Here is a 27,753-nt window from a genome sequence, read left to right as displayed (position 1 = left end):
ATAAAAAGATCGTCATTTTTGAGGAATTTTTTCCAGTGCAGCTCCCTGTGTGTCAGGAATGTATTCCAGCCAACACCTGGGCTCATGTAACAGTTGCAGGCAGAAGAAAAACTCCCCGTGATAGATGGCTTGTCCCACTGCAGGGTATCATTTCTGCCTGTTGTGCAAAAATATACAAATAATTAAAACCGATCTCCAGTGAAACCAGTAGCGTCACATGCAGGACAAATCTGTCTCAGTCTCTCAGCTTTCAGCACTTTTCTCCAGCTTGACAAAACTTCCATGTCTGCACGTTTCTCCCTGAAGCACTCTGACTTACCGTACACGAGCTGCTTTGGGTCTGTAGTAAAGCTAAGGCTGAGGGACATCCTGTGGATTACATCAGGGTCTTGATCCAGAGCAGACAAGATGACCTGTCTGTGGCCGGCTGGCCATTCCAGAAGGCCATCATTCTGACTGCTGCAGAGATGGAAAGTGATCCCCATGTAGTTCACGTAAGGCGATGAATTTCTCCCATGAGGATACAGCTGCAAAGCAAAGGCATAGCCTTCTGAACTGTAAAACACGGGGCTCGTGATGTAGTCGCCTTTTGATGTCCTGTTAAAAAGGGATGTAAAGTTCCTGATGTGCCAGATGTTGGTGGGGCAGTTCGTCTCCGTCAGGCTGGTGTCGTCGATGGCAATCCCACCTGCAGAGGTGGCTGGATCTCCTCTGATGCCCTGAAACCCGTAGCGGAATTTGGTTTGGACACTGAAGGGAATGTTGGCCAATTTCCAGTGATGTTCTCCATCGGCTGGAGGGGAAAATAAATACATGTGAGAAAGGAAAGTCCAGGGCATGGCCCTAAATCAAACTGTGTCTTCCTCAAGCTCCCCGTGATCTGTTTGGATGGTAAGTGATGCCCGGCACCCACACTAATGCAGGAATTGTCTTAAGGACTCTGCCTCTGGGCTACATTTTGTGTTCATGGGCACTAAATCTGGAGTTACTCAACTGAAGCAAATAAAAGTTGGATTTACATTGGGCACTTGAGCAAGCTTTCATATGATAAACCGTGCCAGCATTGTCTTGCATCAATGTTTGCCAGCACACAACAAGCACTTCCACTTACCTGTAATAGTGTATAGCTTTTCCATCCTCCTAACATTTCCAGTTCCATCATCTTTCTTCACCCAGATAACTAGTTTATCCTGTGGGCTTCCATTTAACCTGTAGAAAAACTGAAGGCATTTTTCTTTCCTCCTGGGATAAAGGATGCGCGATTCCAGAAGAGCTGCCTGACCAGCGTGTCCCAGTTTTGTATCGAAGCGCATGAAATATCCTCTATCTGGTAAGCATAAAAAAGTGTTGTGAAAAAACTTTTTGATCCATTCAGTAATGAAATGAGTGTTAAATAAACTTTAGTGCAGTTTCCAATCGCCAGAGCTAGAAAGTTATTTTCAAAGAAAAAAAAAAAAAAATCTAAAAGAATTCTCCCTACATTGCAAATCAGTATTAAAATGAAAATGCGTTGAAATATGACTTGCAAAGTAGTTTGGTTGATTAGATAGGGTGCAAGTTTGGTTCTGCTCTTTAGAAATTAAGTGCTAACCATACATACGCAAGTCCTGTCAACGTGCAAATGTAAGTGAATGCACTCGGCCAGGGATTTTTTGGAAGACAAACTAGGAATGCATTGGAAGGGTCCTGTCAGGCCAAGGGCTTCATTCTGTGGCTTTCCTGGAACCCATGCCTGGTTAGCCCTCTATTGATAGATCAGACTCCCCCATAAAAGTATCTAAAGCCTTATTTGCCTTCTATGGGTAAAGAACTGATAGTAATTATTTCCTCTCTTTCATATTTAGTCTGCTGTTCTGTATGTGGGCCAGAGCAGCACCTCGTCCGACTCACTGATCTGTCTGGTTACAAAGTTTGGCCGCCTCTGGATCAGTCCTAGTCCATATATTGCAATTTTAATCAGCTTCTTGAACGTGCCTGAGCAGCTCTGGGCATCAGCTTCACCTAACAGCCTCTACACGTTCCCTCCCTACAGGGGATGCATTTTCCAGCTGCATCACTCTGGGCATTTCCAAGTACCCTGGGGCTGCATGTGTGGGTTTGCAGTTTTCCATCCAGGAGCCGAGCGATGCAAGCAGCAGAGACCACATAGAGAAAACTCCGGAGTTGCTGCCTGATGCTGCTGTGAGCTCCAGTGCTGATCCCAGCTGTGTGCCTGTGCCTAGATCAGATCCCACCAGCACTGCTGGCCTTCTGCACTCAGTTCCCCTACAAATACCCAAGCAAGCTCCCCCTTTCTCACCAACTGTGACCCGTCTATTCTCAGGAAACTTGTGAGGCAGACCACTTAGGCTCTAAACCTTCTTTCTTTTGCCTTCCCCCTGCTCGAAGCCAGGCAGTTAGCTGTCTGTCAGCAGCCACGAGCGGCAGGAAGCTGCTGTCAGCTCCTCTGCCACATGCTCCATCACACAGCCCGCACACTGTCAGCAAACCGCAAGCAGCAGCCCAGCGAGCAACAGCCAGCCAGACTCGTTTCTCTAGAAAGAAGAAATTTCTCTTTCCTTGCCAGCAAGCTGATTCATTTTGCACAGTGGGTCTTCCAAGTGCTGGTTTTTGCATTCAGCCTTACAGCAGCTGCACGTCTGCCCTCTCGCCCACGCTGACACAAACCCACACGTGGGATGAGAGCAGCTGCATCCCTTCACCCAGCCTGCTACCCACCTGCTTTCTCTCTCACTGAGCAAAATTTCCTATAGCCACCAAACCTACAGGCTGTAGCCAAACACAGCATTTGGCAACAAAAATGATCCGTGACCTCCCAGAGCCATCTCTCGCTGTCTTCTTCCTTGGAACAAGTCCCACAGAAATGACTTTCACTTCTTTCCGTTTTTTTTTTCCTCTTGAACCATGAGGGACTTTTGTGAGCAACCACAACTTGCATTTTGGGAAGCAGATGTGCCTAACTGTGACCGCTTGTACCCAGACCAGCTAGGCTCATGCCTGTGACTTTCATAAGAAGCTTTTTTGCTAGAGGATTTTGGGGACTGTCTATGTGTTACATCTCTGCAGTGTCTAATTTTTCCCCCTCTGCCTTTGAAAACAACAGACCCCTGCACAATTCCTGTATCCTGACAGCAAGCAGAGCTCAATACGCTCATCTTTGTTCAATATATGTTTAAGTGAGTGCAGTCAGAGCCAAAGCCCTGATCAAAAGGACCCCATACAACACTGTCCTCGGAAGAGGGGTAATCACTTCTGGGTTGTTTCTCAGGTAATTCTTCGGCCTCTCCGTGTGGTGCAGCTTGAGCAGGCTTGGAGCAAGCAGCAGCTCCACCTTCCTGATGCAGCGCTGCATCACACAGCACACCTCCCTTGGAGAAGTCTCCTGGGGATGTTTTTTCCTGCTCCGCGACACACTGCTGAAAGTCAGCTTCCTACTTTGACCATCCTGGACTGGTTTCAATATCGGAATTTGTTTATAAACAAGGTCTGTGTTTTGTGATATTTGCCTATGCACAGACTTCTGCAAAGATGCCTGAAGTGAACTCCTGTACAAAGGGGAAGTGTTTCTTAGCTTCAGTTTAAAAATAATAATAATAATCTCAAAATACTGTAATATATGCATAAAAGGAGGAGAGTCTCATCTGACTTAATTCTGTGGAGTTTCACCGAAGTCAGCTGTAGCAAACTGGTGAGAATCCCTGAGTTTCTATAGAACTGCTACGAATTTGCAGCAGCTAAATCTCAAACTCTCATTTCTTCATGATGTTACAATGTAGAGAAAAGATTTAAGGAAGGGTTAAACATATCATATGAAAATTATTAGTCTTCCTATCTGAAAATTCAGGGGTCATGTTTAGTATCATACATATAGTGATTAACATTAATAGTATGGTATTTCTAAACACTTAATTACCTCTGTCCATCTCACATCTTATTTTCACATCTTACCTTTTCACATCTTTTAAAAGCATGGTGAATTCTAATGACAATCTAAAATATACATTTGTTACCTGCACAGTTTCCCAACAAAGTATGGTCTTCTTCTCCTGATTTGCCCAATGTGTGATCCCAATCAGCGTCATCTTTTCCACTTTGCACCATCCCACAGATATTGATGTATTCAAAGGAGCACTGGTCCAAGAAGGTGAGGCTTGAAGCTGCCAGGAACAGAGAAACATATGTTTTGTTCATTAATACCAAAAAAGCCTTGTCCTGTTAGCTCCATTCCAGAGTGCTTATGTGCTGCACTTAAATTCATGAAATATGTTGTTAATACAACTGAAAACTACACAGACTTTCACATCTACCACTCTGTTACCACAAGTAAATTATGCTTTCCCCTAAAACAAGCATGTTATCTCTTTTTCCCACTCTAAGCTGGATATTTCCTTGCATGAACCACCTTGACCTCTGCATGCCAGTTCTTCCTTTCAGATATTTATCATTTTCTCTAAGCCTGTTGGGACTAGGTTCTCTGTCCTGTTTCTCACTTCAGGGTGTAAATCAGAAGTAGTTCTGCTGAAGCTAGTGGAAATGTTCAGGTATATGTTAACAGTGAGTCAGTACAAAATCTGGAATGCTTACTTTCATGCTTTGCCAGTGAAGCTGGAGACATGATTAACCCAATTCATGCTTCTGAACATCACACAGGGAGAAAAAGGAACTTGAAGTACCCTGATTTCAGAAGCCCTAATTCCAGACTCTCATTGCTTGAAGATTTTATCATCAACAACAAGAGATCATCGTCCATGTTACTATTACAGGTAATCTTACGGGAATGCCTGGTTGAACAAAATCTATTAAAAGACTCTTGATTCACTCAAATGGTGTTCTGTAATGAAATTTTGAAATAATTTTGAAATAATGAAATTTTCATTATGCTGCATAAGAACTATAGCTTCTTTTAGCACTGTGAAAGGATCCCAAGAGGGAAGTGTTCTTGTTCCTCTCCTGCGACTCCATCCACATTATCATGAATCTTGAGAAAGGGTTTTCAAGTCTATGTGTGAGAAGATGAACTTACTGCAGTTGTACATGCGATTCAGCTTCAGTAAGTCAATCCTGCTCAGGTCCAACCTCTGCCCAATAATCTCATTAAACTCAGGAATTTTTGTTGTAATGGAAGGGACGTTGCTGTTGATGTTGAAAGAATATGGTCCATAGTGCAGGACTGACTCATAATCATACGGGGTATTGAGATCATCAAGGAAACTATCATTGTGTTTGTCAAAGGCATATGCAAAACCTAGACAAAAACATATGCACATGATTAGGCAAGACCAGAAATAAAACTTACCACATAACACCATTTCAAAATGCTTTACCCACGGCTAAATAATGGTCCAGTTGTCAGCAATTGGGCGGTCATTCTCAACCAGAGACGTCTGAAATCAGCATTTTGAAAAAGGGGCATGCATCTACAGATAATTCTCGAGCGTGTCAGACCTGCATAGTACCTTCAATAATTTCGTCCCACCATATCTGAACATAGTCGTCACGATCCGTCCGGGATTGCTCATGGTAGAATCCCAAGGCATGCAGGAGCTCATGTTCCACTATAGCTTTATAATCACACCTCTCCCCTATAGACACCGTCTGACCCCTCTGAAGATCCCCCACATAAGACCAGCACCTGTAAGGCAAAGACTGAGATACTGCACCCATTTTGCATAATACCTTCTATGATTTGTATTTATATTGAATAGAGCTGTTAAACTACATGGGATTTCTAGACAGTAGCTGTTGGCCCCAGCTTCCTGATGTCCCACCCAGTGAGCGGGGAGATCCCCCACCTAACTTCAGACTCTCACAGTGCTGGCAGGTGCTGCTGAGTTAGCTTCCCTGGCACCTTTACAGTCCCTGGCTGGTTACAGGCATTTGGGATGGAAGCTGTCACACCTATTTTAGACTTCTATTTTAGGCGAGAAGGTTTATGGCTTGGAACAGTCGCCTCCTCCCCAACGAGTGCCAAGACAGCCTGCAGTGAGCTGCAGAGCCTGGGAGGTGCTGGGTTCAATGTTTGGTCAAGTTCAGCCCCTGAAAGAAAGGAGACATCCCCTGCCCCTGCCCCTAACAAACACCAGGAGAAACTTCATTGTTTTCCTGAAAGAATTCCAAGAAAGGGGTTCACTTCAGTAGCCAGGATGTGAATGGAAATAAAATATTACTATAAAATAATAAATTAAATATATATTAGATATATCATTATATAATATATATTTAATACATATAATTTATATATTATTTATATATATTTGTATTGTATATATACATATATATTATCAAATATTATATTAAGAGAACATCAAATGCAGATAGCACCTTTGCCTGGTTAGTCTGTCTGCATTGGCTTCAGCATACCACAAATAAGCTCTGGGCCAGAAATGTGATTCAGGTATTTATGCCCTGTGTAATAGCCAGAATGAAAGGAAAGTCTCCTCATTGGAAGAAAATCAGATGGTACGAGCCAGGCCGTTAATACAAAATTACCCGTCCAGCTTCTCAAATTTCAAGTAAGTCTGCTCCCCTTCATAGGGCTTGAAATCAATGCAGGACTTCAGCCTGAACATGTCTAATGCCTGCAGGACAACACCTTTAGCATTCAGATCTGAAAGATATAGCAGAGGATAACAGTAGAAGTTGTACTTCTTTTATAAAAGTATAAATAGCTATAATTCTAAATACGAACAAGCATGCATTAGAAATCTGAACATGTATAAAAATATCTACTAAAAATATAAAAATATCAAAGAGCAGGAGGCTGTTAGCAGAATTCCCCAATTAGCGTAATTTTGTAAGATCCCATAGGGAAATATAATAATTTTATTATCTTTATTAGATAAACTCAGAGAGCTGGAAAACAAACAAACAAAAAATATGCAGGCTTTTGGACATCTGAGGCATTGCTTGGGTTTTTCTAGGTACTTCTAATGCACATCATTGTATTATCTGAGCTGTCAGGTATTGTAAACTTCGAACTTGGGACTGGCAAACACAGGAGAGATCCATAGGATTTTAACACTGTTTTACTATTAGTTTTATACCTGAAGTGTTCAAACTTTTAAATAATACCTAAAATTAGATGAAAACAAAAAGGGAAAATTCTCTGAATGTTTTCATTTATAAAATATCTGCATTTCCCTGGACTGGGACTGGAGCTGGGACTGCTACAAAGAGATAAGGCATGAAGGGTACAGTAGATCGAGACACGTGTCCTTGTGATTAGGATTTCCTGACTCCATTATCTGGAGACCCCAGCCAGATACACCGATATTAGTTAAATTGGCTGCTCAATTAGCATCAGGCTCATTACTGGGACTGTCACATCAACAACAAGATGTGCTGGAGCAGAGTTACATTGCTCAGTCTGGCCAAGAGTAACATAACATTAACAGGGCATAATTCAGTAGCAAATGAAACAAAAGCAGCCCAGAGAGCTGTACAAAACCAGAGTACATATAATGGAAGCCATACAACCCTACCACAATAAAAAGACTTATTACCCAGGCTGTCAGCCAGGATGTAGGGGATGGGAAATTTCCATCTGTAGGAGTTGTTTCTTAGAGCATTCCTCTCCAGCTGTGGATGATATTAACACACTGGTGTTAACATTTCAGCCCAGCTCACACTCTTACTGGAGATAGTTTAGATCAGCAATGCTTACCGGTAAGATAATATCACCCTCAAAAAGCTGCCTTCCTGTTTCTGAAAGGAGATAAACAAGCATTTTGGTTAAAGCAACATATCAAGGACTGCAGTATGTTGTGTTCTTTTTCAAAGACCACACAATTTATCATGAGGCTGCCTCATCAGCCAACCCATCTCTCCATAAACAGCAACCACCCAGAAACAGGCAACAAAGAGCCAACGCCACCCTACAGCATGCTCATCCGCCACCTGCAATGAAGGAGGATTTGGGGTTGAATGAAGATTTCCATAACAATTTCGTATCACCTGCCCAGAGAAGATTTTTGCTCTTTTTCCTTGGCTTGTATCCTGAACCCATCATGGACTTCAGAACATTGTGGATATTTAGGTAAAATGGGATTTGTCCAGAAGTTAGGCATCTAGTCGCCTGATGACTTGGCTAACCTAGACTAATCATCTGGGATCCTCCTATGATCACAGGAGAAAGACAAGGATTCTGGAGAGGGAAGGGGTTCATCCTCGTTTTTCAAAGCCCTGAGCCTGAACTAAGCTCAGATTCAAGCAATTCAATCTAAATGCCTACCCTGGGTATGTGCTATATGTCTCAGACCCACATGCAGCTATCCACATGCAGAAGGAGACTTCCCCTTCTAGAGGTGCCACAGGAGATGGATTTGAACTGGCATCAGGCACCTGTGATTTAAGCAGCTTATCCACATCTGCAGCTTATCCACATCTTCCATGCTTTAAAAGCACAGCACTTGTGACTCTTATTTTATACTTTGGGTTTTTTTAAGGTGCCAAATTCCCTGTCCAAACATGGGTCCAAGCTGCAGCCACTGTATGGTCCTGTGAGTGTAAAATTAATTAATGTCCTTGTATAGGCACAATCCCAGCACAGACAGTTCATCCATAACCTATTTCTATAACCTTTTGTTACAGAAATTTCTATAACCTTTAGTTACAGAATTATCCTATTTTCTTCACATATATAAAAAGAGAAGAAAAAAATAATCTAGTCCCATGTGCTTTGTTCTACCAGCAAAATCAGAGGAAAGCTACCCCAGAGCATAAAGCAGATAACAATCCATGGCAGGAAATGAAAACTCTCTCAAGGCAACAGTGCTGAAGCCCTGTGGCAGGGCTGAAGGTACTTTAGATTTGTATCTTGGCCATTGGTGGTGTGAAACCCAGCAGCTCACTTAGGATGAGTACACATCAACAAAACAGAGGTGGAATTAGAGCCACTGCCAAGGTTTTTCTGGTGGTGGTATTGCAGAAGAGTGCAGGGGTTGATGCAGGTTTGGTACAGCAGAGGCTGCTGAGCCTTGCCCAAGAGCTGTTGAGTGTATTTCCAAATTTGAGAGTAAGGTATTGGGCTTCCTACAAAATTAGCCTTATGGACATTTCCCAGCCTTAGTGATATGGTTTAGTAGAGGGGTTTAGCTAGTGTTAGGTTGGAGGTTGGACTAGGTGATCTTGGAGGTCTCTTCCAACCTACATGTAGATGATTCTGTGATTCCCTTTCCTATACCAACCTTTCTGGACATTTCTGTCCTCTGCCCCATGCCCTGCTCCTGCCTTGCCAGCTTCTCCTACTGCTATCAGACTACACAAGGGAGGTCTCCCCCCGTCTCCCCAAAAAGAGCTGGGGGTCATCCCACACATTTTTAACCGCCCTGCAGCACTTACACCTTGGGGACTTTGCTCACATAAGAGGGGTCTTTCAGATCCCTGACATCTGCCAGACTTGTAGTCACACAAAGGCTAGCTCAGATCTCTGTAAAAATTCAGCACTCTGCTTACTTACTCTCCTCACTTACCTGAGTTTATTTCTGGGATGTCCTTTCTAAGCTTCCCTCCGTCACCAACATACACTGTCAAAAATAAAATAAAATAAAATAAATCCCTAAATTAGTCACTAAATGACATGAATTGGTGTAAATCCCCACTTGATGACTGATAATTTTCCACTAACATAAAAATATTGTGTCCTTACCTCTGTCATCAACAGAGTTTTGGATCTGAAACATAGAAAGCACAGCTTCAAAACCACAGACAAATGCAGTGAAATCTCACCCTGATCACGAGCCAGAAAACAGAGAAGATGGGAATACCGTAAAGGCAAAGGAGCAGGTAGCCAGTGCTGTGAAACAACATAACCTCCAGGGATCCATTTCAGAAGACAATCTGGTGCTGCTGGCCCATGTAGATATAGTGTCCTGGGGAGGATTAACCTTCAGAAGAACTGATAAGCCATCAGAAAAGATGAACTTTGAAAGGAAGAGCAGATTTTTATCTTATATATAGCCATAAGCAAAAACTGATAAGCAATCTGCTTCCCCATAACAATTACTCTTAGCACATTAACCCTTGTGGCATTCAGGAGATACCAAACTCTTTAGTATTTCTGTGACTTCTTCAGAAACAATCTCACTTTTTTTTTTCTTTTTTTTTTTCTGCTTTACAAACTATCCTGGCCCCATCCTGACATGAGGCCAACAAAGCAGCTGAGAACAGAAGCAACCCTAAGAGGCTTAGGGTTTGCATTTTGAATGAATAATTCACTTTAACAAAATGGTTTGGTTGTTGGTGGTTTGTTGTTTTTTTTTTTTTTTATTTTCCTGAAAACATCTTGATGCAAACACTAACATAAACACACATAGCACTAATATACATAATTTTAGGGGTAAAACATCATCTTTAATTTAAAAAAAAAAATGTGTTATTTTTGTAATCAACAGAACATTGGCCATAGAGTTCAAACAAAGCATCCTAGTTTGGGTTTCCTCAGGAGACCTCAAAGGCTTTCTCCTTCAGGACAGAGGTGCCACGAGGGATCCTGGCTTGGTCCCACTGACATGCCTATGAAGCTAACTGCTCCCAGTGCTTTGCGTGGGGATCCCACCCAGGGATCCCACCAAGTGCTTTCCCTGTGGACACAAGCCACACAAGCCATGGTAAAGCAGGACAGGATATGGATTTATTCATGCAAAAACATTTCAACAGGTTAATACTGTAGCTAGGTCTTAGTGAAAAAAATAAATGCAAATAGAAGCATGTGATAGTAATACTTGGTGAGCGGTACTTGCATTTATATCCCCCAGAAGACAGGGGTTTCATTCTGACAAGAGCAGATGCCGGTGGCTTATTCCTTGTAGTTTTAGAGCTATTTGTTGAGAATTAACTTTATTCTACTTCCATCACAGCATCAGTCGTGATCTGGTTGGTTACTGTGGTCTCAACGGGGAAGGCTCTTTACAAACCCAAAGTCTATAGGAAGTCTGTGCTCTACAGAGCTTTACACAACTTGCTTGTTAGAAAAACAAAAACAAAAACAAATAAATAAATAAAAATACAAAACAAAGCAGGTTTTCAGGACCTAAAGACTTCTGGGAGCTTGAGAGAAGTTCAGGGTAAAGGGAGCACAGCATGGTCCCATCCCCTAAACTCCTCACATCACTCCCAGAGACTCTACTTGGCATATGGATTTTGGACCCTGGCACAGGGACTCGTCCTTATGTTTACCCCTTTCCTTCATATGCTTTAGTTTAAGCTTTTAAAAGAAATACCTCCTTATCCTGAACTGCCTTCCCCCTACCACGTGCCTGTTCACTTATGATTAAAGCTATACCACGGAGAAAATGAAGATGGGTTTCAGTGTCCTCTGAGAGTAAAATGTCAGAACAGCACCTACACTGTTTGTGTCACCAAACACAGCTCCTCTGGGCCAAAATTCAAATACTGAAGACTGGTACTGATGCCAGGTAAGGGAATATCTGCCACATTTACATTCCTGCACCTGTGCTGCTCTGAAGAGGAGCAGCACCAAGATCTGCCCCCCGCCACCAGCTCTATAAAACTCCTCTTCACAGACGTGATGCTCAGGGAACAGCATCTGCCATCCTATGCTGAGCATCGGCACAGCAGCCTGCGTGTCCACCACCCGTCGTGCAGGATGGAAGCTTCCCACTCTCAGCAGCAATTTAATGCCACTTCATATGATATCGCCGTTACGCTCGTCATCACACTTCAGGCTTTTGCTGGCATGTGGATCAATGCTTTCATTGTGGCTGTGTCTTGCCTTACCTGGGTTAAAAAGAAAAGCTTTAACTCCAGTGAGAAGATCTTGCTGTTTCTGGGATGTTCCAGGTTTTGGTTTTTGTGTGTGACATGGGCATATACCATTACTTCCATGATTTTTCACTGGCAAATTTATATCAGTGGGGTAACCCCAATATTTTCACCTCTTCTGTGCTTTTCTAATTCTTCCAACTTGTGGGCTTCTGCCTGCCTGTATGCTTTTTATTGTGTAAAAATTGCAAACTTCAGACACATCTTCTTCATCTACCTGAAAGTAAAAATTGACAGGATTGTGCCATGGCTGCTCTTGGGTTCAGTGGTTTTGTCCCTGGTCATGTGTGGCCCCATCTTAAACATCACCGATGAACTCACGGGTAGCAACCTCAGTTCCACCTCCCCAGGATATGTCACAAAAGTGAATGAGGAAATAAGCAAACAATATTCCCCTATTTTGTATATCTGCGGCTTTGGGTTTTCTGTAGCATTCATAATAGTCATCTTCTCTGCCTTTCTCCTCCTCTTTTCTCTCTGGAGACACAAGCACAAGATGCAGACAAGCTCAGCAAAGGACCTCAGCATGGACGCCCACATCAAAGCCATGAAATCTCTGCTGTCCTTCTTCATCATCTACGGCATCAACTTCACATCTTTGATCTTGACAATGATTTATACCAGTCGGGAGAAAAATCCTATGACGTTTCTCTTTTTAGTACTCCAGTACGCTTTTCCGTCTGTTCATTCCCTTATCCTGATTTTCAGCAGCCCCAAACTGGAAAAGATAGTGCTGAGGATTCTGCCCTGTGTGAAGCACAAGCTTTGCATATGCTAGGAAGTGTAATAAAGGATGGAGCCGGGGAAAAATTCTCACTTTTTCTGCTTAAAACCAAGTCCCTCAATCTTTAATGCAGTTCTCCAGCCAGTGCAGGTGATGCTGATGTGCTATCTTCTCTAACTAAATTAAAAACATTTCATTGAAATTCTTTGAATTAAATCATTACGAGGTAAATAAATTATTGTTGTCATTTCATTTAACTAATTCTTTTAGTTAAATTACTGTCAAAAAAAATAATTTAGATTTGGTCTATGGACTAGCTGTGAAAGGGGGACAACAGTATAAGAGTACTGTGTACCTAAAAATGCTTCTGTATTTGCTGACTGAAACTACTTAGCTACACTTATTCGTACGCATTTTGTTTTACCAATCATTTCTGCTGTGGCTGTGAACTCTGTAATATTATCAGTTGTACAATTATCATGCACTGTGTGTGAATATGCAAATCGCTCTTATTTAGAAGAGCTGCGAGGGAAAAACAGTGGCAGCGAGAGGTGAGGAGTGATGAGAGAGGAGCAGCCCTGGGACTCCAGGTCAGTGCAGCAGGAGGGCAAGAGGTGCTGCAGTCATGGGGCAGAAGTTCCCCTGTAGTCTGTAGAGGACCAAATAGGAGCAGATCTCCGCGCTGTGGCCCCTGGAGGGCTAGGAGGAGGAAGAAGTGGCAGAGATGATCTGTTATGGGCTGAGCACAACCGTCATGCCCCATCCTCTCTGCCACTTGGAGGGGAGAGGTCTGAAGATTTGGGACTGAAGGAGTAAAGATGAGCCTGGGAAAAAGGGCAATGTGGGGGAAGATGTTTTAGTTTTGTCCGTTTCTCACTATCCTGTTCTACTTTTAATAAATTAAGCTAATTTTCCCAAGGTCTTTTTTTTTTTTTTTTTTTTTTTTTTTTTTTTTTTTTTTTTTGTCCTTGATGGTGATTGGTAAGCGATCTCCCTGCCATCCATGAGCTTTTCCATCTCATTTTCTTCCCCCAGCCTGTTGAGAAGGGGGAGTGGGAGAGCAGCTAAGGGGGGTCTACCAGCCAGTGAAGGCCAACCCATCACAGCAGATTAGCTCAATGCGGAATAGGTGCAGCACAAGCAGAATGCTTTTCATGATGTTACACCTCAGGTGTTACACCTCAGGTGTAACATTATCCCAGCCGGACATGGATTCACTCAATAAGTAATCAAGCTTTCCCTCTGCTATATTTGCAAGGAGAACCTTTCATGTATTCCTACTAGCAGAAAGCTTTTCAAACATCTTCCTCAGATAAAGGAGGTGTGGTCATCCTGCAGGACAGCAGTGTGAAGAGCTCACTGATTTCTATGAGCTCTCTATTAGAAATTGGTCCAGAGGAGATGCTCTCGTCAGAGAACACAAGTGGTCTCAAGACAATAATATGAAAACATGAAATGAAGGACAAAAGCTTTGTTTGTAAGCTCTTTATTTTAAGAGTTGCTTCTTCTATGGGCAAAGAACATTCCCGTCCCTCTTAATCTCCACCCCCACAACAAGGAAAGGAGAAGACATTAATAAGAAAGGGTTTTTTTTGTTTGTTTGCTTTATTTTGTTTTACCAACCATTAGCTTTCACTCTTTTCTGGCTTCTCCTGAACTAGTAAGGCAAAAATTACATTGATCTTGTTCTGCTACAAACAAAGAAAGGGCCTGAGGCATCTGATCCAAATTAGCCAGTCAGAGCTCATGGCCTTTAGCTGTTTGCCTTTAGCTGCAATTGAACTTCTCAAATCAGATGCCAAACCCCACTGAGTCCAGTTCCACAACAGGACACACTGCACCACCCACATCCCCCAAGACAGGTGGGCCTTAAATGTCATCTGGACACATCTCCCCACCTAAAGGCCTTTCAAGGACAGGCATCACCATACCTCCCTTCTTTCCCTCATGTTGCTCACAAAGATGATCCTTTAACATGAAGTCCCAATCACTTTCACAAAAAGGCCACAGAGTGGCCTTCCTCCCTACAACCCATGGCACATTGCCCCTCAAAAGCTTGCATACCACAAGGCTCAGCTCCAGCAAGCCACGCTGAAGATACCTCCTTCCATCCTTAAAAGTCTCAAAAGGGGAGGGAATGCAGACACACAGGTGTCAGAGGTCAGTATGAATGGCTGCCCAGTGCTAACATGAAAAACTGCCTTGGAGCAAATTCCAAATATTTTTTTCTCAATCGAGAAGTGAAACAATTAAAAAATGCTTTTACCACTTTTTGATAAGAGTAAGGGATGAAAGAGGGATAGCTCAGGAGTGGTTCCATGGATTCCTGTGAACATAGATATAAAAATGGCTGGGGGCACTGCTAAAAATAAGGCAGTGCTCTAACTGTCTTGGCAGTCACAAATGGCTGAAACCAGTAACGAGGGAGCACGTATTCCCTCCTGCTGGACTAAGGATGGTAGATATAGGCTGTTAAGTTCATGTCTACTGAAAGGTCAACACCAGAGTTCCCTGCAACCAGAAGAAGCAACTAGGTCCCACTGCCAAAGAAAAGAGAGAGGCAACACGAGAGACTATGAGCCCCTGAAAGAACCTCAGGCTGACTCAGGAACAGAAGCAAACAAGCAAAGGGCATGGACATCACTACAGTGAGCAGAACCACAGTCTCAGGTGCTTTCCTCAGTCAAATAGGAACAAAAAGATTTCCCTCCCAGGCAATATGGGTAGATACTGCCATTTCTATGACTATATCTCTATTTCAGTGAATTACAGTATTAGTCTATCATACACCTTCTGTAGTTTTCTGGTATTTGAGGTCTGATACATATAGACACACACATGGACAGAAGCTCTCATTCCTGCTTCCTAAGAACATCTTGATGGAAACACTTAGATAAACACTTAGATTTTATATATGTGATTTTTGGGGTAAAACATCATCTTTAATTTAAAAAGTTGTGTTATTTTTGTAATCAACAGAACATTGGCCATAGAGTTCAAACAAAGCATCCTAGTTTGGGTTTCCTCAGGAGACCTCAAAGGCTTTGTCCGTCAGGACAGGGGTACCATGAGAGGTCCAGGCTTGGTCCCACTGTCGTGCCTATGAAGCTAACTGCTCCCAGTGCTTTGAGTGGGGATCCCACCCAGAACTTTCCCTGTGGACACAAGCCACACAGGCCAGGGAGAAGCAGGACAGGATATGGATTTACTCATGCAAAAACATTTCAACAGGTTAAAAATGTAGCTAGGTCTTAGTGAAAAAAATATAATGCAAATAGAAGCATGTGATAGCGATACTCGGTGAGCGGTACTTGCATTTATATCCCCCAGAAGACAGGGGGTTCGTTCTGAAAAGTGAAGATGCTGGTGGTTTATTCCTCGCAGTTTTAGAGCTATTTGTTGAGAATTAACTTTATTCTACTTCCATCACAGCATCAGTCGTGATCTGGTTGGTCACTGTGGTCTCAACGGGGAAGGCTCTTTACAAACCCAAAGTCTATAGGAAGTCTGTGCTCTACAGAGCTTTACACAACTTGCTTGTTAGAAAACAAAATAAAGGAAAGCAAAACAAAATGAAGCAGGTTTTCAGGACCTAAAGCTATATGGAAGCTTCGTTAAGTTCAGGGTAAAGGGAGCACAGCATGGTCCCATCCCCTAAACTCCTCACATCACTCCCAGAGACTCTACTTGGCATATGGATTTTGGACCCTGGCACAGGGACTCGTCCTTATGTTTACCCCTTTCCTTCATATGCTTTAGTTTAAGCCTTTGAAAGAAATTCCTCCTTATCCTGAACTGCCTTCCCCCTACCACATGCCTGTTCACTTATGATTAAAGCTCTACCACGGGGAAAATGAAGATGGGTTTTTCGTGCCCTCCGAGAGTAAAATGTCAGAGCAGCATATACGCTGTTTGTGTCACCAAACACAGCTCCTCTGGGCCAAAATTCAAATATTGAAGACTGGTACTGATGCCAGGTAAGGGAATATCTGCCACATTTACATTCCTGCACCTGTGCTGCTCTGAAGAGGAGCAGCACCAAGATCTGCCCCCCGCCACCAGCTCTATAAAACTCCTCTTCACAGACGTGATGCTCAGGGAACAGCATCTGCCATCCTATGCTGAGCATCAGCACAGCAGCCTGCGTGTCCACCACCCGTCGTACAGGATGGATGATTCCCACTCTCAGCAGCAATTTAATGCCACTTCATACGATATCGCCATTACGCTCGTCATCACACTTCAGGCTTTTGCTGGCATGTGGATCAATGCTTTCATTGTGGCTGTGTCTTGCCTTACCTGGGTTAAAAAGAAAAGCTTTAACTCCAGTGAGAAGATCTTGCTGTTTCTGGGATGTTCCAGGTTTTGGTTTTTGTGTGTGACATGGGCATATACCATTACTTCAATGCTTTTTCACTGGCAAACTTATATCCGCAGGGTACCACGAATATTTGCACCTCTTCTCTGTATTTCAAATTCTTTCAACTTGTGGTTTTCTACCTGCTTGTATGTTTTTTATTGTATAAAAATCGCAAATTTCAGATATATCTTCTTCATCTACCTGAAAGTGAAAATTGACAGGATTGTGCCATGGCTGCTCTTGGGTTCAGTGGTTTTGTCCCTGGTCATGTGTAGCCCTGTTTTTGACAGTACCAATCAAGTGAGCTGTTGCAACCTCAATTCCACCTCCCTAGAATATTTCAGAAAACTGAATGAGAAAATAAACAAACAATATTCCTCTATTTTTTACATTTGCGGCTTTGGATTTTCTGTAGCATTCATAATAGTCATCTTCTCTGCCTTTCTCCTCCTCTTTTCTCTCTGGAGACACAAGTGCAAGATGCAGACAAGCTCAGCAAAGGACCTCAGCATGGACGCCCACATCAAAGCCATGAAATCTCTGCTGTCCTTCTTCATCATCTATGGCATCAACTTCATATGTTTGATCTTGACAATGATTTATCCCAGTCGGGAGAAAAATCCTATGACGTTTCTCTTTTTAGTACTCCAGTACGCTTTTCCGTCTGTTCATTCCCTTATCCTGATTTTCAGCAGCCCCAAGCTGGAAAAGATAGTGCTGAGGATTCTGCCCTGTGTGAAGCGCAAGCTTTGCATGTGCTAGGAAGTGTAATAAGGGATGGAGCCCGGGAAAAATTCTGACTTTTTCTGGGAATAATTCTGACTTTTTCTTCTCAAAACCAAGTCACTCAATCTTTAGTGCATTTCCCCAGCCAGTGCAGGTGATGTCGATGTGCTATCTTCTCTAACTAAATTAAGAACATTTCATTAAAATTCTTTGAATTAAATTATTGTGAGTTAAATAAATTATTGTTGTCATTTCTTTTAACTAATTCTTTTAGTTAAATTACTGTCAATAAAATAATTTAGATCTGGTCTATGGACTAGCTGTGAAAGGGGGACAACAGTATAAGAGCACTGTGTACCTAAAAATGCTTCTGTATTTGCTGACTGAAACTACTTAGCTAAACATATTCATACCAATTTTGTTTTAGAAATCATTTCTGCTGTGGCTGTGCATATATACACAGATATGGACAGAAAGTCTCCTACCTACTCCCTAAGACCAACAAAATTTACAGTACATTATAAAGATGCATTGTCGTGGCCAGCTGCTTCTGTTGTTCATCCATATTTCACCCTGCATCTGAGGTCTGCCAGTGTTTTTGCTCTGCACTGCAAGTTCTCAGTGGTACCAAACAGGCAGGGCACACTACCGCTTTCCCATTTTCTTTCGATTCTTCTTTTGAACAGAGGTTTTGTAGTTCTGCCGAGCACATGATGAGTTTCTCTTAAACTCTTCTTTCTTGAGTTCCCAGTCTTCATCTCTCTGGTCCACAGGAATTCCTTTCATTGCAGCTGTCCTGAGGTAGTTTCTGCTCTCCACCTCTGCTCTGGGGAAGAAAGCAAGAGTTTATCTTCAAAAACAGAGCATGACATAGTCACACCACCACTCATGAGCAGCCCATCCAAAGTAACAGATCATGGTCAAAACACTATTGCCAGCAATCCATGAGAAAACCCTCAGGGTCACCCCAAATCCAACGGGATTCATCACCCCAAGTGACCAGGTATTCATATGGATTGAGGTGGAAAAACTTTGGTAAGGATCTATGGTGAAATTCATGCTGTAATCATTGGAAAAACAATTGTAGCACAATTTTTACACAACTAATGCAAAGCTCTCAGACTGATCTAAGAGCACAAATTTTTGTGCTGTTAAAAAGACTTAAGCACATTGCAATGCAAATGCACACAGCAATTTAATTCACAACAACCACAACATTTCAAATTTTTTAAAATGTTTTGTACTGCTCATTCATGAGTACTAGATTTTTTTTGTGCCAAAACATCAGATCTGAAAACCACTGGAATCTCGGAGAATTTGGACACAGTTATTCTTTACAGATGATCTTTTAACTTCACAAATACTTTATGCAATTCAGTCCTAAAATTTTCCTAAAATTTGCATTCAAAAGCAGATTTAAACTTAATAATTCATGCCTATATCTGTTTTTAAAATAATGACTAACATCAAGCAATGTCATAGAACTAAGGCTGTCTGTAGAGGTTCAAATTTTGCATGGAAAAACCTTAAGTTATGCGAAAGATACCACTTTCTCTAGCCCTGTATCTCCATATACAGATAATTCACAACTTTATTCTGGTTGCTGGGGGTCTCACACATGTCTTTCAAGTTATTGCCATGATTTCAAGTGTGTGAAATACGGATTTCAGAAAGTGAGCCATCATCCACCCAAGCCCTGGTATTTCCAGCTCAGCAGTGAGCTGGAAATTGTCCTCTGTAATTTTTGTCCTCTGTAAAAAGCTCTCATTTTTTCATGATACTCGTATATTTTCTGTCAAACAAACATAGTCCCAGATCTTCAGACTGGGAAACTGAAAAAAACTGAAAAAGTCCCAGTTCTTTCAGACTAGAAGCCTGAAAATAAGCATACTTCACTGTGGTTTTTCCTACAGTCTTGAAACAGCAGCTGATTTCATTACACTTTCCATTGCAAACAAGCAAAGCAAATTTAAAAACACTTTAATCAAGACCAAAATGAATATGTTTATCTGGGCAGAAAAAATATGGAATATGGTGGTTATTATCATCATCATCATCATCATCATCTTAGTTATGGTTTTGTTAATCACAGCTTTCAAATATTTTTCCTATTAAGTGTTAACTTTACAATCTTGATACATGCCTGGCACTGACACAGTCAATTACCTCAGGAAAAAGTGACCCCAGCTATAAAACAGACAGCTACTTTCTGCATTTTGTAGGCAGTGAGGAATTTTAGAAAAATGAATATGCCTATCCTTCATGTCCAAGTTACTGAAAGGTAAAACATCTATCTTTCAAAAGTAGCAAAAGAAGCAAAAGAAGCAAATCAGACCTTTTCTTTCTCACGGTAGTGGTTAGCATGAGACAGTACTGGAAAAAACAGGAGCCGCTGTGGTGGGCTGACCTTGGGCAGCTGCCAGACACCCACCCAGATGCTCTTTTACACCTCTTCCTCTCCATGGGCTGCAGCGTGGAGATCTGCTCCATGTGGGACCCCTGGGCTGCAGGGGGACAGCCTGCTCCACCAGGGGCCTCTCCACAGGCCGCAGGGGAACTGCTGCATGCCTGGAGCAGCTGACACACTGACAGCTCACCCAGGTGTAAGAACAGAGTGGTTCTGGTGGCAGGGACCTACTCATACCATCAAGTCCAACTGCCTGACTGCTTCAGGGCTGCCCCAAAGTTAAAGCCTATTACTGAGGGCGTTGTCCAAATGCCTGTTGAGCACTGACAGCCATGGGGCATCAACCACCTCTCTAGGAAGCCTATTCCAGTCCTTGACCACCCTCACAGGAATTTTTTTTTTCCTAAATCTCAGACAGGGAGCAGAGGCCAGCACCTCCCTCTCCATCCCCCTCCTCAGGAGGCTGCAGAGAGTGCTGAGGCCACCTCTCAGCCTCCTCTGCTCCAGGCTGGACAACCCAAGTATCCTCAGCCTTCCAGCCCTTACATGCCTTCCAGCCCTTACACCAACTTAATTGCCCTCCTCTGGATGCATTCAAGGACATTAATATCCTTTTTATCTTGTGAAGCCCAGAACTGCATGCAATAGTCAAGGTGAGGCCACAGTGAACGCTAAATATAGCTGTGAGGCCTGTCTTAGAGCTGGCAAACCATTTTGTCTCCCTGCAGAGTTCTGGTTTTGTAACGGTTTGTGGAGCCCTAATGAAAATATTGCCAAATATCTGCAAAAACTTGTTTTTCTGCCATCTAGCAACACCCTCACATCTGTGCTGGGGTGTCCCAACTGAGAGCACAGGGCAAAGCCAGCAGCTCTGCACAGAGATGCGTTGCACAGCATAGGTTTAGTACATATGTTTGTGCATATATATATGTATATATATTTGCCCTGGGTTCATCTAGAGGGAGCCTCTGCTGCAGTTTGGACTCTTGGCTCTTTGCAGGCAGGATGGCAGCAGGCATGGGCCACAGGTCTCGGAGCTGCCCTGGCGCTGCTCCCAGCAGCTCCGAAAGCATCCAAGGTAAAGCTGTGGTGCAGAAAAAAAAAATAAACCTGATGCAAATTGTTATTCATAGGCAGCTGTGCATTTGAAGGCTGGTTTCAATGCTTTGCATGTCCATGCAAACCTCGGTGAGTGGTGCAGAGACGCTGTAGCAGAACATTCCTAATATTTATGTGTTATTAATAGTAATGTGTTGATACGTGTAGTATTTACATGTGGATGCAAACAGCCCTCAGCACGGAGCAGTCACTCTGGCTGCATGTGGAAGCGTGTGTTCATGCAGCCAGCAGCACCACAGGCAGGCACACAGCATGTAAGGTGCATGGTGGTGGAGGCAGGAAAGGCTGAAATGGGATCTAGGAAGGATTTGGGTGCTCCTCTCACTGTTTAGACACACACTCCAGCCCTGCATTTTGCACAGCCCTCAGGCTGTTATTCTATAAATTGCCTTTTCTCTCTTCATACTATTTTGCATGACAGGCAAATATTCAAGACTGACAGTGCTGCTGTGTAACAAAATATTCCTCACATTTACATCCCAATGCAGCCAGCAGGGTGACCAGATCTACTCTGCACTGTGCAGCATTAGCATGCACACACAAACTTCATTTTGTGTCTGCAGCCACAGCAGTACTGCCCAGCTCCTGCCAGAGCCTCAGCGATCCCTGAAGATGGACATAACTGCTGGACCTTCTGCACATCTGCAGAAGCAGAAGGTAATTTAAAAATACCAGTGATTCCTCCTAGTTAATTCTATCTGCTGATGTGAGGAGGTGAAACTGTTGCATGAGGGTGGACACTTCCACCGTGGCTGTAAATTACACAGGTTGGGCTTTTAAAAATGGCTCCCAAGCTCCACTGACAAAGTTTTGGCTGCTCGGGCTGCCTGCAGGCTGCATTGTTCCTGTGCAGTGACCATACATTACAACCTGTCCAAGGCACGGGCATTTAAAGAGTCTTTCTGGTTTGTAAATTGTCACAGCCCTTAATCCTGCACCTCTCTCAGGTCTCTATGGTGGGAGATTTGCAGCCCTGCTTGGTCTGGATTCCTGAGCCCACCAAGGGACAGACACTGGGTCCATCTCGCTTCACTGCACTGTCACCTCCTTTGTGTCACGGTCACCAAACCTTTTGCAGCTTTGCTGTAGCTCAGCACAATGAGCACTCACACCCTTTCCTCCTGTGAGCCACACTTCTGCCTGAGCAGAGCATGGCCACAGGGTGACTCAGACCAGCATGTGGCTCTGAAAGGCAACTATTCACTTTTTCTGCCCTAAATTAGTCATTCACCTCAGAAAACCAGTCACAAGCTACATGAGTCGCCTTAGGCTGTCACCTCTCCGCTCATCTGGTGCCTCAGACTGGATGTCAATCATCCCATCAGTCTTCCTGTCAATCATCCCATCAATCATCCTGTCAATCATCCCATCAATCTTCCTGTCAATCATTCTTCCAGCTGCCTCCACCGCCCATCCCAGCCATGCAGGCACCTCCGCCTGCCATGGGCATTGTGTGATCCAGGCAACCTCCCCCTTGCTGTCACCTCACCACCTTTGCTCTCAGGCACAGCCAAGTGTGGAGCAAATTCTACACCCTTGGCAGAACTCGATAAACAGGAGTTTGTGCTGAGATCCATGTAAACACGACAGCAGCTGAACTGGGAGTCAGCTGCTATAAATGATTCATCGAGGGGAACAAGTCTGAAGACTTTTCACTCTCTAGGGAAGAAAGTTACCTGTTCAGAAATTTACCTGTTCGGATACAGAAACTATGCAAGCAAAGACCCAAGGACAGTATAAAGAGAAAATCCTCATTATGATGAAAGCATTAGGATGGGTGTGGGATGGGCAGGTAACATGCAAAGGTTGCATCCACTTCCACAATAACCAGAGCTTAGAAACATGAATGTGTGGCTCTCCTAGAAAGTTGTTTGCATGACAGTTTGGCACAGTTCAGGTGTCTGTACCTATGGGAGGACACTGATGTTGTGTCAAGAAAAAAGAGGGTAAGGAGCACTTCAGCAGGAACCAACAAGCTGCAGAAGTACAGCAGAAAGCTAACAGGTTTATGGGGTTCATGAAAAGCAATGCTTGGAGGAGACTGGCCACCACAGACGTTTGCACAGCCTCATTTTGAACGTGGCAGCACCTGTGCTGAATTCCTCGATGATGGGGACGTGGCAACCAGTAGCCCTGAGCCTGGGAGGTGGAGAAGAGGGGAGAGGCCTTGCAGAAAGGAGAGTCAGCACCAAATCTGCACCATGGACCTGTACATGTAGTTTGTACGTGGTCTTCAAGGCAAGCTGGAGACGTTGGGTTGGATATGTGCATATAGGTGATTTGTACGGTGCCAAAGCAGTCTTGATAACATCACAACAGTAAGAAAGATTCCAGTTACAAACTACAGCAGGGCTGCAAAATCACAGAAATCTTCAGGGGCGGAAAAAGCCTTTGGGTGCTCTCAGCCTTGGGACTCTCAGGGAAACATGAACAGGATCTCTTGCTCAGGGGCCCCTGTTGGGCATGTTGTGGAGTCCTGTAAAAGGCTCTGAAATCAAGCTTATCAGAAAAACAAATAAACAATCAAACAAATAGACTTGTTCCAATAACTGAAGTTACATAAGCCTGAGACTTGAGATCTATTTCAATACAGATTCACAATTCACACAGAGGAAAATAATTTTGAGCCAGATCAGTGGGGATATGTCAGCTGAAAAACACAGCTGGTTATTTGGAACTATTAAAAGCTTAATACTAATTGTATATAATGCCACAATGATAACTGTAAGGGTTAAGACAATCAGGACTTTTCCAGAATTGGAAAGCAATACCTGCTAATAATGTGGCCACCTTACTAACAGATCAAATGGTAAAATTTTCAATAGTTATGTAAAAAAAACAAATAAATGTATGTCAGTTTTTACCACAAATCCTGTACATACACTATCATTACCTGCTAAAGGGCTGTTCTTACACAATTTAACCTGTGCAGTCAGCATTCACCACTCTAAGAGGTTAATATTCGTGGCATTGTTAGTTCTTCCTTTCACTTCTATTGCTCAATAATCGCTTTGTAACATCCTTACAAAAACAATGATGTCATGAAGTTGTAATGTTTTTGAAAACATACCAAGGCAAACCATAGAAGGAAGTGCAATAAGAAAAGACTTCCCAATGGCTTCCCTGTGACAAAGAACTGCATTTGCTTATCTCTTATGCATTCAGAGAATCACAGAACCATTAGGGTTGGAAAAGCCCTCCAAGATCACGTGCTCAAACCATCCCCCTACCACCAATGTCACCCGTATGTCCCTAAGCACCACGTCCAAGCTCTCCTTGAACACCCCCAGGGATGGTGACTCCACCACCTCCCTGGGGAACCCATCCCAACGCCTGACTGCTCTTCCTGAGAAGAAATGTCTCCTCGTTTCCAACCTAATTCTCAACAGCTTTGACAGGTTTAGGCAGAAAGATGAATAATGCACTCATATTCATTCTGGCCCTATATACGCCACTCAGGATCATTGTCGCCTATCGTGCTGGGAACAGCTATTGCTACTCACGTTTCTAAGAACTTGACACACTCCTTGTGTCCGTAGATTTCTGCGAGCCTCCTGGGAGTGTCGCCAAAGAGGTCTTCTGCATCCATGGCCACGTGCAGGGAGTGAAGGGTGCGAAGCACACCCAGTCTGCCTGACTCGGCCGCAAAGTGAGCCGGGGTCCAGCCCGCGTCGCTCCTCAGACAGGGGCGGGCACCGTGAGCCACGAGGAGCTTAATCATCTCCGATTGCCCTGGCGTGGAGAGAAGAATGGGGAGAAAAGCACCAAAATGAGGCTTTATGCTTTCAGGCTGAAGGAGACAGTCACCGCACACTTGGTCATGATTCCCTCCAATCATGTTTTACCTGTGGCCTAGCCATTTTATTTATCATATAAGGAATACTCGTTGGAAAATGCTGATTCCTTTTTTTTCCAAAGTAAATAGCTTCCAGAAGCATTTTACAAAAAGAACAGCAACAAAATCAAAAAGCTTTCTGCTGCTTTCTGAGCAGTACATCCCAAGTGGTAGGCTTGGCAGTGCTAGGCTAGTGGTCTTAGAGGTCTTTTCCAACTTAAATGATTCTGTAACTGCAAGTAGTCCTTGACTAATTGTCCGTTTACTGTTCCATTTTTTCATTATTTTTTTTTAGTTCAAGCCAAAATAAAATTTAACATTAAAAAGTTGTGAGCAGCTTTAATTAAAAAAAAAAAAAAAAAAAAAGTTTGATATGAGAGAGAGAAATAACTTGTTTTATTTCAGCTTCACATTTTTCTAACTTGTGGAGTTGCCAAAGAAGCAAAAATAAAGTTATTTCTACCCTGCTGACCATGGCCTTTGCTGAGTGAGGCTGTTCCCAGTGGCATGCAGACCACACCAACATCTCACCATCATCCCACAGTAACCCACCACTGTGTACATGTGGTTTTCCTTGGGGAAACAGATTTCACTACTTGTTGTTTTGGATTTATCAGAGGACAATCACAGCATTTATAAGTCCTCATTCCCTGATTTCACGTTTTTACAGTTTACATTTTACAGTTTACATTTTTACAGTTTGCATTTTAGCCACATTAATATTTTATATATAACGGTTATGTAAATTTTTATATAGATGAAACAGCTTTATGAAAATCATTCGGTTCCCTATTTTGTTGCCCAAATGAGAAATCCATCAGGTGTAAAACTTGGTACCAGCTGTAAAGCAGCAAACTGATTTCTGAGCAAAGGCAGGCATCAGGATCTGAGATCCCAGCATATACCAAACACTGCAGCACATGTTTTACGCTGTGTACAATTATACAGCATCTGTATTGTTGTGTTCACATCTTTCCAGGGCTGTAAAGGGATATTTGACTTTTACTTTTTTTAACTTTAATTTGACTCTGGTCCTGTGTTAAAGATCTCTTTGATGATAATCCCATAAATTATCTTGTGGGCACAGATCCTGTTCGAAATTATATTGTCTTTCTCTTTTTCCTCATTAAGGACAAAGGGATCTGATACAAACTGTGATGATTGCCAGTATTAATTGCTATCATAGCAAGAAAACTGCAGTCGTGATGCCTTTTAGGACACGGTTTGCAGAGGTGACAGAGCAGGGACACGCTTACCCTTCGCAGCAGCCCAATGCAGCGGGGTCCTGTCGTTCCAGTCCACATCCTTGTGATTTGGGTCGCAGCGCCCCTTCCTCAAAATCTCTTTCACCAGGTCGTAGTCGCCCACAGCCACAGCTTCGTGGAGCTCCGTCATGCTGCACACGTCAGAAAAAATCTGGTAAAGGGCAACGTCGTTTAGTGCATGCTCATTGATGCATCAGCTCCTCTCATCTTCAAGCAGTTTTACTGGGTCAGGCAGTGTCTGGATTGAAAACAAGACATGCACTGTGAGAAGCCAGGATTTATCCAGAAAAAAAAAGGAAAGAGAAATGAGAGAGGAAGAAAAAAAAAAGTATTTATTATCAAACCAGTGATCAAAGACTGATGGTGATGTTTCGTTTACGGTCGTGGAAATCTGGAGCAAAGTGCAGCCCTTTTTTTCAAGACTCGTAGGCAAAACCACGTTGCACTTCTCAAGAATGTTGCTAAAGAGCTGCCAGCTCAGGCCAAACATTGCCATCGATCTGTTGTCACGCATTTACCCTGGAAACTGGCTCCTCCCTTGCCAGTGCTGCAGATTTGTTATTGGCAGCATTTTAGTGTAAGGAAAGAAATGTCTGGTGAGTATCTTCTGTGCTCTTTTGTGCAGAAAGCCTAGCTGTGCCATGTCGCTTAAAATGCTCATCTCCATAGCTGTGATTTGCACTTTCCAATCCCATGAAACAGATCCAAATCAAGACATGCAAGCAGATCTTCAACCCCTACAAGGCTGTGGGCTTCAATGAAAAGGGGAGACCTTTTCTAGCTGCTTTGCTGGCAGGGCACTGAAGCAGCTTGCAAAGATCCCTACAGGATCCCATCATCCTGCGGATGGAACTACTGCGATATTTTCTCCAGTCTGGCCAAATCAACAGGGACAAAGCTTTTATATTCCCGTACCAACACCTAGTCTTGAGCCAATTAGTCCAGTCCCCTTCAGAAACTGGAAGAGTTTTAGGACTTTATCCAGTTTCTGCTTCACTGACATTTGCTTCATGGAGCACCATTCACAGCTTGCAACTTGGAAGAGTGTAATTTCCATGCTGAGCACATTATAAAGGACTAGCATCAGGGCTCGCAGAGGCTGATGCAGGGAGGTTCCCAACCCTAGGGGCTGCATCCTGGGAGCCAGAGGTAGATGAGGAGGATGCATACATGACAGGGGAACATGTGAACACAATAAAAAATATAATGGGTTTTGGTGCTCCTCAGTGGGTCACAGAAGTAATATTGGCTCGAACATATCTGTTACTTCAATCATTCATTCACCTCCTCCTCCTTGCCTCTCACTTGCCTTGAAAAACCTGTTCCATGATTAATCAGAGGTCTTCACATTAGTCCTCCGACACCTCTCATTGGCATTAAACCTACACTGAAAACGATACTGAAGCGTGCATCCAGCACTTCACTGAAATGAGCATTGGACAAAAACACAGACTTAAAAAAGTATTGTATTTTCACATACTTTTCTTGTTCCTTTCCAAGGAAATGCCAACAAAATTCAGCAAAATGTAACTGGAA

At 43.1% G+C, this 27,753-nt stretch overlaps 4 protein-coding genes across 4 annotated transcripts; 2 read left to right on the top strand and 2 right to left on the bottom strand.

Moving 5' to 3' along the window:
• Window positions 1-490: 490 nt before the first annotated feature.
• On the bottom strand, window positions 491-7,682 carry LOC309876202 (meprin A subunit alpha-like; the record flags this gene model as incomplete). The annotated part of the gene is made up of 9 exons (XM_082756202.1): window positions 7,664-7,682; window positions 7,503-7,578; window positions 6,490-6,607; window positions 5,457-5,632; window positions 5,024-5,245; window positions 4,011-4,157; window positions 1,112-1,327; window positions 631-793; window positions 491-527 (listed from the first exon to the last, which is right to left on the bottom strand). The coding sequence occupies exons 3-9, from the start codon at window positions 6,567-6,569 to the stop codon at window positions 491-493; spliced, it is 1,041 nt and encodes a 346-aa protein (XP_082612328.1). The 5' UTR covers window positions 6,570-6,607; window positions 7,503-7,578; window positions 7,664-7,682.
• Window positions 7,683-11,455: 3,773 nt separating this feature from the next.
• On the top strand, window positions 11,456-12,559 carry LOC309876201 (taste receptor type 2 member 9-like; the record flags this gene model as incomplete). Its single annotated transcript, XM_082756201.1, has 1 exon — window positions 11,456-12,559. The coding sequence occupies exon 1, from the start codon at window positions 11,528-11,530 to the stop codon at window positions 12,557-12,559; it is 1,032 nt and encodes a 343-aa protein (XP_082612327.1). The 5' UTR covers window positions 11,456-11,527.
• Window positions 12,560-16,595: 4,036 nt separating this feature from the next.
• LOC309876200 (taste receptor type 2 member 2-like) lies at window positions 16,596-17,653 on the top strand (the record flags this gene model as incomplete). Its single annotated transcript, XM_082756200.1, has 1 exon — window positions 16,596-17,653. The coding sequence occupies one exon, from the start codon at window positions 16,596-16,598 to the stop codon at window positions 17,625-17,627; it is 1,032 nt and encodes a 343-aa protein (XP_082612326.1). The 3' UTR covers window positions 17,628-17,653.
• Window positions 17,654-17,656: 3 nt separating this feature from the next.
• Window positions 17,657-26,347, bottom strand: ANKRD66 (ankyrin repeat domain 66; the record flags this gene model as incomplete). Its single annotated transcript, XM_082757891.1, has 3 exons — window positions 17,657-18,417; window positions 24,621-24,849; window positions 26,209-26,347. The coding sequence occupies 3 exons, from the start codon at window positions 26,345-26,347 to the stop codon at window positions 18,237-18,239; spliced, it is 549 nt and encodes a 182-aa protein (XP_082614017.1). The 3' UTR covers window positions 17,657-18,236.
• Window positions 26,348-27,753: the final 1,406 nt, after the last annotated feature.

This window comes from Aythya marila (genome assembly GCF_965140915.1).
Source record: "Aythya marila genome assembly, chromosome: 3".
Classification (NCBI taxonomy): Eukaryota; Metazoa; Chordata; class Aves; order Anseriformes; family Anatidae; genus Aythya; species Aythya marila.
Note: the sequence above shows the minus strand (reverse complement) of the source record. Positions and strands in the feature narration are given on the sequence as shown.